General features: G+C 43.4%; 1 protein-coding gene across 1 annotated transcript; it reads left to right on the top strand.

Annotated features, from left to right (window-relative positions):
* The first annotated feature begins 10,437 nt into the window (after window positions 1–10,437).
* LOC148562600 (uncharacterized) lies at window positions 10,438–10,866 on the top strand. The gene has a single exon (XM_088490931.1). It carries the CDS (start codon window positions 10,438–10,440, stop codon window positions 10,864–10,866), a length of 429 nt encoding a protein of 142 aa, XP_088347057.1.
* The last annotated feature ends 2,224 nt before the right edge of the window (window positions 10,867–13,090 follow it).

Below are 13,090 nucleotides of genomic sequence, written 5' to 3'. Positions count from 1 at the left end.
TCCTCAGGTTACCTGCGTTCCAAGTTCTCGGGATTTCCCTGCCATCGAGTCTTTCCAGCTTGTAGGCACCTTTGCTGAGTGCTTCTTTGATTCTGTAGGGACCTTCCCAATTTGCCGCCAGTTTTCCTTCTCCTGGGGTCGGTACACCGACGTCGTTGCGTCGTAGGACGAGGTCTCTTTCCTCGAAATCCCTCCTGAGGACTTTAGTGTTGTAGCGCAGAGCTATTCTTTGTTTTAATGCCGTTTTTGACAAGTGGGCCATCTCTCTGGTCTCTTCCACCAGGTCCTTTTCCACCGCCTCGTCTACACCTGCGAGTAGTAGTCGTGGGCTCGGTTCACCGATTTTCACGGGTATCACTGCGTCGACCCCGTATGTTAGGCAGAAAGGGGTTTCCCCCGTAGAGCTTTGTTCGGTTGTTCGGTAGGACCAGAGGACCAACGCGAGTTCGTCGGCCCATGCGCCTTTTTTATTGTCTAAGCGCTTCTTGAGGCCGAGCAGGACGACTTTGTTTGTGGCCTCCACTTGCCCGTTTGTCTGGGGATGTTCCACCGAGGAAAACTTCTGTTTTATCCCTAGGCCGGTGAGGAACTCCGTGAACTTCTTGTCAGTGAATTGCGTCCTATTGTCCGAAATGACGACTTCCGGGATGCCGAAACGGGTTATCACCTGTCTCCACATGAACTTCCTGCAATTGGAGGAAGATATGTTCGCTAATGGCTCAGCCTCTATCCATTTGGTGTAGTAGTCGATGGCGACTATGAGATATTTGACTTGTCCCGGGCCTACCGGGAAAGGTCCTAAAAGGTCAACTCCCCATTGAGCGAAAGGTCGTGTAGACGTTAGCAGGCTCAGCTCGGAAGCCGGCGCTTTGTGGAAGTTAGCGTTTTGTTGACACTTTACGCACTTTCTGACAAATTCCCTGGAGTCTTTCATCATTGATGGCCAGTAGTATCCAGCTCGGATGAGCTTCCTCGCTAGGGCCTTGCCCCCGATGTGGTGGCCGCAACATCCCTCGTGGACTTCTCTAAGTACATAGTCCGTCTGGTCGGGGTGTAAGCACTTCAACAAGGGTTGGCTGAGCCCTTTTCTGAACAGTTGGCCTTGTATGATTGCGTATCTGGCTGCCTCCCTTCTCAATGTTTTGGCCGCCTTCTCGTCGTCAGGTAACTTGCCAAGTTCCAGGAAGTTTGTGATCGGGTCCAACCAGGAGGGGCTTGACACTGCCAAATGTAGGGCGACGGTCGGTTCCTTCACCATGCCCTGGATGAGAGATCGGTTGCCCGCTCCTGGCTTCGTGCTTGCTAGTTTGGACAGGAGGTCTGCCCGTGTGTTCCTTTCTCTTGGAACGTGTTGGACCGTGACCTCTTGGAACTCTCTTGTCAATTCTCTTACCTTTTCCAAATATTTTTGTAGAAGGGGGTCCCTTGCTTGATAGCTTCCGTTTACCTGTGAGGTGACAACTTGTGAGTCGCTGTATACCTCCAGTCTTGTTGCCCCGACCTCCCGAGCTAACGTCAGTCCTCCTAAGAGGGCTTCATATTCTGCTTGATTGTTCGACACAGGGAACTCGAACTCGGTTGATTGCTCGTATATGACTCCCGCCGGGCTTTCTAAGATGACCCCGGCTCCCCCGGACGTCTGGTTGGAGGCCCCATCTACGTGGAGCCTCCACCGTGTGCCCGTTTCCTAGGGGGGATCACCGGTCACCTCTATCAAGAAATCTGCCATTGCCTGTGCCTTAATTGCATGCCGGAGCTCATACTGCAAGTCATATTGGGAGAGCTCGATGGCCCAGGTCATCATCCTGCCGGCCAAATCGGGTTTTTGGAGTACTTGATGAATTGCTTGGTCCGTCCTCACGACTATACGGTGACCCTGGAAGTATTGCCTCAACCTTCGGGAGGAGGTTAGGAGTGTCAGCGCCAATTTTTTCAGTTTGATGTACCTCAGCTCTGCTCCTTGTAGTGCCTTGCTCACGAAGTAAATCGGTTGCTGAGCTTTCCCTTCTTCTCTTACGAGCACTGCTGCAAGTGCTTCCTCTGTTACTGCTAGGTAGAGGTAGAGTGACTCTCCGTCCTTGGGCTTTCCGAGCACCGGAGGCGTTGCTAGGATCTCCTTGAAGTGGTTAAATGCTTTCTCACATGCTGGGGTCCATTCGAATGCTATCCCCTTTTTCATCAGATTAAAGAAGGGTAGGGCTTTTGCTGCCGATGCGCCTAGGAAGCGGGATAACGCTGTCAGCCTTCCCGCCAACCGTTGGACGTCTTTGATACAACTCGGGCTCTTCATCTGGAGGATCGCTTGACATTTTTCAGGATTGGCCTCTACTCCTCTTTGGGTGATCATGAATCCCAGGAACTTCCCGGCCTCCATAGCGAAGGCGCATTTGAGCGGGTTGAGCCTCATGCCGTGTTGTCAGAGGGAGGCGAACACGCTCCCCAAGTCGCTCAGGAGATCGTCGGGCTGTGCAGTTTTCGCAAGGATGTCGTCCACGTAGACCTCTACTGTCTTGCCTATGAGCTCATTGAATATCTTGTTCATCAGTCTCTGGTATGTGGCGCCGGCGTTTTTCAGCCCAAATGGCATCACCTTGTAACAATAGATCCCTCCTGGCGTTATGAACGCCATTTTGTCCTCGTCGGGTCGGTGCATCGGTATCTGATTGTACCCAGAGTAGGCGTCCATGAAGCTCAGATACCGGTATCCCGCCGCTGCGTCGACGAGTGCGTCAATGTTGGGCAGGGGATAGCAGTCTTTAGGACATGCCTTGTTGAGGTCGGAATAGTCTACACACATTTTCCACCTCCCACTGTGTTTTTTCACCAAAACCACGTTCGACAGCCAAGTCAAGTAGTCCAGTTTTCGGATGAACCCTGCTTCAAGTAGGTTGGCCGTCTGCCTGGCCACCTCCTCTGCCCTTTCCTGTGACATCTTCCTCCTCCTCTGGGCCACTGGCTTGGCCTCCGGCTTGACGGCCAGATGGTGTGACATGAGCTGGGGATCTATTTCTGGCATGTCGGCTGGTGTCCAGGCGAAGAGGTCGGCATTAGCTCTGATCATCTCCATCAAATGTTCTTTTAATCCGTGGGAGAGGTTTCTGTTTATGAATGTGAACTTCTCGTCTCCGTCACCGACCCTAATTTTTTCCAAGTCCCCTTCTGGCTCAGGTCTGGGCCTGTCATCTATCCTGGCGTCCAGGTCGGCAAGGAAAATTCCCGTTGCTTCTTTGGACTTTTTCCTGCGAGAGAGGCTGGCGTGGTCGCAAGCGACTGCCGTTTCTAAGTCTCCTCTGATGGATCCCACGGATCCGTCATCAGTAACAAACTTCATTACGAGCAGCTTCGTACTGATCTCCGCCCCAAGGTCGTTGATGGTTTTCCTCCCCAGGATGATGTTGTAAGCTGTGGAGTCTTGTAAGACAACAAAATTGGCCATTATCGTCCTTCGCCTATGTCCTTGTCCCAGGGAGGTCGGGAGTGAGATGATTCCATCCAGCTTGATGAAGTGGTCTCCCAGCCCTACCACGTCGTGATGGTGGGTCGCCAGGTCGGCGTCACGCAGCCCCAAGGCATCAAAAACGTTGCGAAACATGATGTTTGAGTCCGCTCCCGTGTCTACCAGGATCCGTTTGACGAGTCTGGTTCCGACTCTGGCCGTGATAACCATGGGGGGACTTTCCGGTACCTCGTCGAACCATTGGTCCTCGGGGCCGAAAGAGATTAATGGGAGTCCCCAGGAACTTCTAACAGATGAGGAGGAGACCGCCAGGATCTTGGCGTCTTTTTTCTACGCCAATTTCGACCTCGGGGCGGAGTTCCTCGCTGTTACTACATTCACCACCGTGAGACCGTGGTCGTCCCCCTCGGGTTCTGGACGTTGTCTTGTCGTCCGGGACCTGTCCTCGCCATCTTGATCCCGATTTCGTCTCCTCGGTTCCCTTATGAGGTGGGAGAAGTCGGCGAGCTTTCCATCACTGATTGCTTGCTCCAGGGCATCCTTTAGATCGAAGCAGTCTTGGGTCTTGTGCCCGTATCCCTTGTGATATTCGCAGTAAAGGCTCTTGTTTCCCCCGTCCTGTCCTTCAGAGGTCGGGATCTCGATAGTATCCCTTTTTCGGCTATCTGTTGGTAAACTTCCGTGATCAGAGCCGTGAGGGGGGTATAGTTGGTGAATTTCCCTACTCGGGGAAATGGCTTTGGCGCCTTGCTCGGACCGCCGTCCCTGGCGTGTTCCTTCTGTTTTTCTCCACCCTCGTAGTGTCGGGCTTGGTTGTAGGGGGGTTGCCGTTTATTGGCAGCCACGACCCTGCTAACTTCTTCGTCGTTAATGTACTCCTTAGCCACGCACTGGATCTCCTGCATGGTCCATACTGGCCTCGTGGTAAGGTGCTTTCTGAAGTCTTCATTCAGGAGCCCATTTGTTAAACACAAACTCGCCACCGAGTCCGTCAGCCCGTCAATTTCCAAGCATTCGTCGTTGAAACGATCTAGGTATTTCCTGGTCGGCTCCCCGGCTCTCTGGGTTACTCCCAGCAAATTGATCGGATGCTTGGCTTTGGCGATCCTGGTCGTGAACTGAGCCAGGAAGGCGTGGCTGATGTCAGAGAATTGGGTCACCGAGCCCTGCGGGAGGTTATTAAACCACCGTATTGCAGGTCCCGCTAGGGTGACCGGGAAAGCACGGCACTTTACCTCGTCTCCCACTCCTTCTAGGTTCATCCTGGCCTCAAAGGCCGTGAGGTGTTCCAGCAGGTCTTGCGTTCCATCGTACCTCATGTCCGTTGGGTTGTCAAAGTGTTTTGGCAGCCGGACTTCGAGTATGGAACGGTGGAATGGGGTCGCTCCCATTATTACGGGTCCCCGTGTTCCCGTCGTTCTTCCCTCGTCGCTTTCCCGACGAGTGTCATCGTCTCTGCGGTTCCCGGTACGCCGCCCCTCACGTCTGGCGTAAATGACGGGGTCACGACGTCTTCTCGCGCGTCCTCTCCCCCCGGTGCTTTCGGATTCCGCTTGGGGGCTAGGCGTGCGTCTGGAGCGAGAGCGGGAGTGACTCTGCTCTGGGGTGCATTGGTCGTGTTCCCTATCTGCTAGTCGGCGCTCCAAGTCTTACATCCTGTGGCGTAGCTCTTGCATTATTCGAGCGTGGTTGTCTCCGGTCCCCCCAAAGGGGCATCCCTCATGTGGTTGGGTTGCGTCCCTCGGGGGTGACCTTGGATGTTGTCGGGTTCCCGTCCCGGCGGTGACGCCTCCGGGTACTGCCTCGCGGCCTGTCTCTGTTTCGACTAACACGAAGTCCATGGACGAGTCCCCACAGACGGCGCCAATGTTCGGTAAGTTGGTTACCGATCGGTTCGAGTGAAGATCCTGGGTGATGATAGGGGCTCGTCAGGTCGTGAACTGCCGCCGGTCAGAGGTGTACGAGGTCCCGAGTACTTCGTGTGGAAAAAGGGGGGTGCCACCTGCGAAGACACTCCGACACCCTTGTCAGTAAATGTGCAGGCGGAAATGGTGATGTGATATGTGACGTACCTTGGGGGAAGAGCCAATCTTCCCTTTATATATTGTCAGAGGTGGGCCCTGTGAAGGCAGGCCCACTATTCCCGAGACGTTTCCTTCACAGCCATGGGTGAGCTGCCACGGACGCGTGTCCGGGTCGGGTGGAGCTCGGGTCGGCCCAAACCAGCAGAGGGTTTGGGCCAGGCCGTAACACTTTGAAACTGAATCAATATATTAATTAAAATAGAATAATAATAGTCTTAATCCATAGAAATAAATAGAGCTCTTAACATTAACTGAGGAGGTTTAGTGGCTCATGACTTCGAGAGAAAATTAGAGTTCAGAAAATGTGAAAGTGCAAAAGAGAAAAGATCCCCCGAAAAGCTGAATCTTTTCCCTTTTATATCTAACCTCATTTGATTTGAAACTAAAATAAATTAATAAATTCTAAACCTAAAAGATTTTGTTTGTAATTAAAAATAACCAACATAAAATAAAATAGAATAATTAAAAACTAAATCCAACTAAAGACGCTTCATTAGTGGGAATGTGATCCGAATCATTGGCGCTAAATGCCAAATCCAGCGTTTAGCGCCCTTGTGAGTAGAAAGCTCCCATTCATCTCTGGCTTGCTAGCGCTAAATGCTAGCCTTGGCGTTTAACGCCCTAGTGGGCAGAGAGCTTTCTCGCGCTTTTGAGCTACTAGCGCTAAACGCCCAGGTCCACATTTAGCGCCAGCTTAACAACTTCCAATTCTTCTCTTTTCTTGTACACAAACTCTGCCAAACTGATTCGAACTTCACTTGAAATAATTAAAACACTAAAGCAACTCAAAGTAGCATCCAAAGAGGTTTCAAACACTAAAATAAGATTAAAACTCATTAAATTCTAACTTAAAATAAACAGACAATAAGGAAAAGATGGTCACGCATCACTTGGTCTCAACTAGAAAGGCACGTATATCTCAATGAGTTTTCTAGTAGACAATCCCTTACTAATGTCTTCCTAAAAATATAAACAAATTTAGTTAATATTCCACTAACATCTATAGACACGGTATTCATCATTGCAACAGAGTAATATGAAATTTGTTACGTTAACCACGCACAGCGAAGCTGGGCGGGAGACACCAAAAAAAGAATGCTTAAGGTGATGTATAAAACAAGTGTTTCATGTGGCCATCATTTCTACAACCGCTCCATCAGTGGGACACCCAGGTATGAGGAACTAAATTTGCCGCCTTATTAGTCTGTACTGGAGCATCTGGACAATAGTATCTCTGCAACACATGGACATACCACATGGTTACGATAGTGATTAAGGATGTACATTTGTCAACAACCCGCCAACAGAATCAGGGATTAGAACATACTCCATCGAATGACTATCCAAGAAAAGGAAGTTGAACAGCAGGGTGTCTGATCGATTAAAGTCCATGGCGTAGGTTGCCTTAAATTTCTACATTAAATTGACAGGGTTACAGGCAATAGAACCAACTATGCAAACATGGAGCAATTAATTATTGATTTGAATTTATCATACCTGTGAGTTTGCGGTGGACAAGCTGGCTTTGCTATGCTTAGCCGATGTTGATCGATTGTCTCTATCAGAAGGAGAACGAAAAAGCCTCTTTCCCTTCATGGCTGGCACCATCGACTTTTTTTGGGACGACCGTCGTCCATGTCCGGGTCTATGATCGATATCCTCGCATGACCTCCGACAGGAACACCCAACGGTGTAACGGCAAACACTGGATCGCACGCTTCAACACTTTCCTGGGACAAAATCTCAACCGAGTCAGCTGTTGCTTGCACCACGAATGTAGCACCGCTCACACCTTCCGCCCTATAAATGGTGACAACATCGATTAAGTATCTACACATGTAACATAAATATCGAATCGTGTATTCAATTGAATTTTTTGCCATACAGAGTTCCTTACTAGAGACTTGAAGGATGCTGACCCGCACCGGAAACATTGAACAGGTTCGTCAATTTCATCACTATGCAACGAGGGTATTCAAGATTTGTTAAGTGGTCCTGAAACATGCGTTGATTAGTCTTTGTTGCTTACCATGATTTATAGCAAACCAGAGTGAAATTTTTGGCGCTATAATTTTTGTCAAACGTTACAAAATGGTGCCTCTGACCTATAGCAAGATTCCTCTAACTACACTAATAAGATTTTGTCTTTTTCCGTAGCATTGCATCATAAACAAATTGCATTTCGAGTGTAGTAACTATAAGTGTTTTTTAGACATTACTTTTTGTCGTCTTCTGTAGTTAATTTCAATATAAATGTTATTCGACCTTATTCTCTAAACCCTAACCTTAAACCCTAAACCCTACATCTCAAAACTTATACATGTCCAAAATTTAAAAATTAACATCTCATTCCTTAATAATGATAAAATTATTTACAGATATCTTATGAAAAAATATTTTTAGTAAATAAATATATTTTTAAAAAATGTTTTGAGAAAAACACAATTTTATCAATACGAACATAATTTGTTAAAGGGTGGTACACAAAATGAATATCAGAAAAAATTAAATTTTTTCTAAAGGGTATGTTTGTGAAAATCAATTACTTTTCATTAAAAAATGTATAAAATTAAAGGTAGTAAAACAAAGAAAAACTAATAAAGCGTAATTATAAAGAATAAAACAATAGTAAATTAATTGTATAAATATATTAAAAAATTGAATAAAAATTATATACCTTTTTCTAAACAACATTTCTTTATCTAAAAATATATGCACTTGAGTAGTCATTTACTAAATATAATTAAACATATAAAATAAGTAAAATAGGATTAAATAAATAACTAAATAGCCTAAAAACGTTAGTATTCAGATTGCGAACAAAATAATTACTAGATAAAAAACAAGGTTATTGTTTTGTTTTTGTCTATTTAGTTCTTATTTGAGAACATTTTCGTGTATACCGATAAAGATTCTAACTTAATTAAATTGTAAAGTGTAAACCATTTATCCCCATCCCTCAACACCAACACGAACGTCAATTCATCTGAACTTTTAATTCAACACCTAAACCTTTAACAGTACACCATTCCCCAAACAATGAACTACTAGTATAACATGACCATTGTAGGAAACAATGTCAAAATTATATAGATACAAATAAATAGATTAAACGTCATCAAGCAAGCAAATTAAATTAACCATAACGTACTGACTTAGCAGTGTTGAGTTCAAAAAGGTCAATACAGCTGAAATAAATATAACAAAATAAATTAAGACAAACCACAACAAATTTAACTTCAGCAACAGCCGTGCAAGGCTTCGTAAGAGGATAGCTTTTGCTTCAACGCAACGTTCTCCTTCTCCAGTTTAGCAACACGGGCCTCGACGAACAACCTTGAGACTCGTTGCAACTCTAGCAACTGTTTCCTGTAACGAAGCGCCACGTAGTAATTGAAGTCAAAAAGCGCATCTAGAGATATAAAAGTGCCATCTTGCCTGGCCAGACGATCGTCGGTTGAGTACCTCCCGAATACACAAAAATTGACTCCGTCAGTCGTGCTTTTCACATGCACCATATAGCCATAATAGTGCTCTCCTTGGACATGTACGCAATCACAAGGCAAAAACACTGTAGGTCCTACCTAAAGCAGATCACAGGCCTTGGCCAGCATATGCTCCAAGTCCTCCATGATGACAAACTCATCATGATCCATCGTGGAGACAACATCTAAATGTTCACAAGTGAAAAAAGAAAATGATCACCCACACCACAAGCATGACTGGAAAAAAACATACTTTTCAACGATGTACTTAACTCACCGGGAAGGACGTCCAGGGCATTTCTTCTGGAACCACTGCTACCATCACCAATGCTGGGAGTCGACGTTGTTCAACCATATAACTGAGATTTACTCCGTGAAAGATGTAATCACTTTGATTCTTTTTTTTCCCAATGTTCAGGCTATTTATCTCACCCAATAGACTTATATGTAAAACATGTCTCCTCACCTTCTTGAATCCAGTTGACACTGGATAGTCACGTCCCTTCAACCGGGCTCATTGGATAGTCACACCGCTTCACCAGGACTTTAAATTCTATAATAAATGCATTAATCTCACTTATCTGTTTTTTCTTTCTTCCACAAACACTTACAACCTTTTTGACTACCACATTTATATTACAAACTTATGTGTTATTAAATTTTAAGCGTCACAGTCTCTATTTGCTTCAATTTGATATGGATCGAGGTTAAAAATAAGTTCAATTAGCTGAATATGTAAATTTCAAAACTAATTAAATATTATACTATTAATTTTAATTAGTAAAAAAGTTTTTTAACTATATGTGGAAAAAAAACACTATTAAATATTAACGTAATGATAAAAATTATTGTATTATATAAGTTTCGAAAAAATTATAAAAAATAATTTTAATTAATTAATATTAATCAATTCTAGTGTTTAGGGTTATATTTTAATATATGTTTAGGTTTACGATTTAATTAGTTAATACTAATCGAATATTTTAATGTTTAAGCCGAGGAAAAAAGATTCCAAAGGGCTCAGTGGACTTATAAATATAGTGGCACACTTATTTGCTACACTCCATATCCAGATTAGTATATAAATATTCCCTTCAAAACAATTATTCCAATAGAAAGTGATAATGGAGTGTTTCTAAGAGACCCTCAACCTTTCCCACAACATTTAGGTTGTCATAATCATTAAAGTCGCGTCAAACTTCATTCAGGACGTGTGCAGTCTCAGAATGACCTGTAATACTGCGCGTGAGACAGGAGAGGAGGATATTGTTCACACCAATATTTCTATACCACCACCGCATGCCACGCCGTGGTGGTGGCACCACGACCCAGACGCAATAAGATTCTTTGACCGATGCATGGATAGTAGCCATTCGGAGCTTCTGTTTCGGGAGACGCTAGGGAGCTCTGCATGCGATATAACCACGACATTGGGTTGGAAATGCTGTATAATGCCGCAAGCAATGGACGTGATGTTACCAAGTACGCACTATCAATGATGTTGCACTTTCGTAGGGACGATAACGAGGGAAAAAGGAATGGGATCGAATTATTTTGCGTGCCTGATGCGGCTGGTTTACTCACCGTGTGTAAAGCGAGGTGCTTTGGGGTTTTGACAATTTCGTGGCAGCGTGAAGTCCAAATGCCCAAAATAAAAGAACAACATTTGGTGTATGACTCACCAAGGTGCTTGATCCAAGGTCACATGGGTCTTCTATATGACTATCGCCGATGGGTAGTAGAGCAGAACTCCATCCACGGTTTCGGAGGGGCTACTTATATCCCCTGCATCTACTGTCACACCGACTACGAGTTGATAGTATTTGTCAACCTCCTGTGAGCTCGGTTCGCAAATCAGTATAATGTTTTGTTCTTTAGGGTTTAGGACTTGGAGTTTATGGGTTAGCATATCATTAATGTTTTCTTGTTTATCGTAGCATGAATGTTTTTTTTTTTTTGCCATATTATCTAACCTATTTCACATAAATATCTCTGAAAACAACCAAATCCCAACTATACAAAACAAAAAAAAGCCAACTACGTTTTGTTTAAATTTATACTTATATTGATTGCATACAACAGCACAAAAATAACAAAAACTAGAAAACTAAAACGACCAAATGAAAAATATGGATGAAAAGCATAAAATGCAAATTTAAAATTTAAAAAATATTATAAAAAACGTCAAAGTTATGACCAAAGTTAACAAAAAAATTATGTTATTTTATACGTATGAGGTTCAAGTATTGTCATAACGTATTAGGTTAATATTAAATTAGACATCACATTTTAAATTATTTATTTTTACATATATATACATAATATTAAATTACTACGAAGAGTTTTCACACCAAAAAAATAAAACCGGTGAGTTTAAAAGGAGACATGCTTGATACTTGCTAAAGAAGCCACGTGTGAGGGGGAGTGAGGACGTTTGGGTATAAAATGTTTGACAAAATAAAATATCATGAGATATAGAAGAAAAATGATTACTAAATTTTAAATTTTAAATCCGTGAATATATTGTTATTTTTGGCCCTACCACTACCAAAATTTTATGCATCCGTCACTACCGTAAACGCTAACCATAAACACTGATACCAAAACATTAACAATGACCATAAACCATCAACCCGCATCACATTACCTTACATAACCCTTAAATCACAAACTCTCATCTCAACCACATCCTTTACCCTTAACCCCAAACCCTAATTTCACATATACCCTAAACCCTAAAAACCCTAAACAATAAACAATAAACAATAAACAATAAACCCTAAACCTTAAACCCTAAACCCCATACTATTATCAACTACCCCTAAACCCTAAACCTTAAACCCTAAAACATCACATTACCTTATATAACTCCTAAACTACAAACCCTTAACTCAACCACATCCTTTACCCTTAATCCAAAATCTTAATTTTACACATACCCTAAACCCAGAACCATCAACCTTAAATCCTAAACCCTCAACCCTAAACCATAAACCCTCAACCTTAAATCCTAAACCCTAAACCTTAAGTACTAAGCACTAAATCCTAAACTCTAAATCTTGAACCCTAAACCCTCAACCCTCAACTATAAACACTAAATCCTCAACCCTAAATCCTTAACCATCAACCGTCAACCCTACATCCTAAACTCTAAAGGATAAACCCTAAACCCTTAAGTCTAAGCCATAAGGCCTAAATCCTAAACCGTAAACTCTAAATCCTAAACCCTAAAATATCACATTGCCTTACATAACCCATAACCACAAACCCGCGTCTCCAACACATCATTTACCATAAACCCTAATTTCACACATACCCTAAACCCTACACGCTAAAAACTAAACCTAAACCTATAACATTATATAAACCCTAAACCCTAAAACTCATACCATTATCAACTATCCCTAAACCCTAAACTCTAAAACCTAAATAGTAAACCCCATACCATTATCAACTACCCATAAATCCTAAACCCTAAAACATCACATTGCCTTACATAACCCCTAAACTACAAACCCTCATCTCCAACATATCATTTACCCTTAACCCTAAACCCTAATTTCACACATAACCTAAACTTTAAACCCTAAATCCTAAACCACATACCATTATCAACCATCCCTAAACCCTAAACCCTAAACTATCATACTGCCTTACATAACCCATAAACCACAAACCCTCATCTCCAACACATTATTTACCCTAATAACTAACCCACCACCCTCAACCTAAAACATTAACCCTAAAGCACTACACCCTACTTTCATATACGTCCTAAACCCTTACCCCTAAACCTTAAACCATAAAACTTAACCTATATCATTATATAGGTCCTAAACCACATACTATTATCAACTACACCTAAACCCTCATGTCACACAAGCCCTAACCCTAGACCCTTATGTCACATCAAAACTAAGATATAAAAACCCTCAAGGCTTCGTTCCAACTTAATAAATACAACCCACACGTGCAAATTAGTTCCACCTAACTTGCTATCACTGTCAATCCTACATTCAAATACTTTTCAACCGTTGGAAATTAAACACAAAACAAATTTCTTA

The sequence above is a fragment of the Arachis ipaensis genome, chromosome B6, assembly GCF_059453495.1.
Source record: "Arachis ipaensis isolate K30076 ecotype BB chromosome B6, ASM5945349v1, whole genome shotgun sequence".
In the NCBI taxonomy this organism is placed as follows: domain Eukaryota; kingdom Viridiplantae; phylum Streptophyta; class Magnoliopsida; order Fabales; family Fabaceae; genus Arachis; species Arachis ipaensis.
Note: the sequence above shows the minus strand (reverse complement) of the source record. Positions and strands in the feature narration are given on the sequence as shown.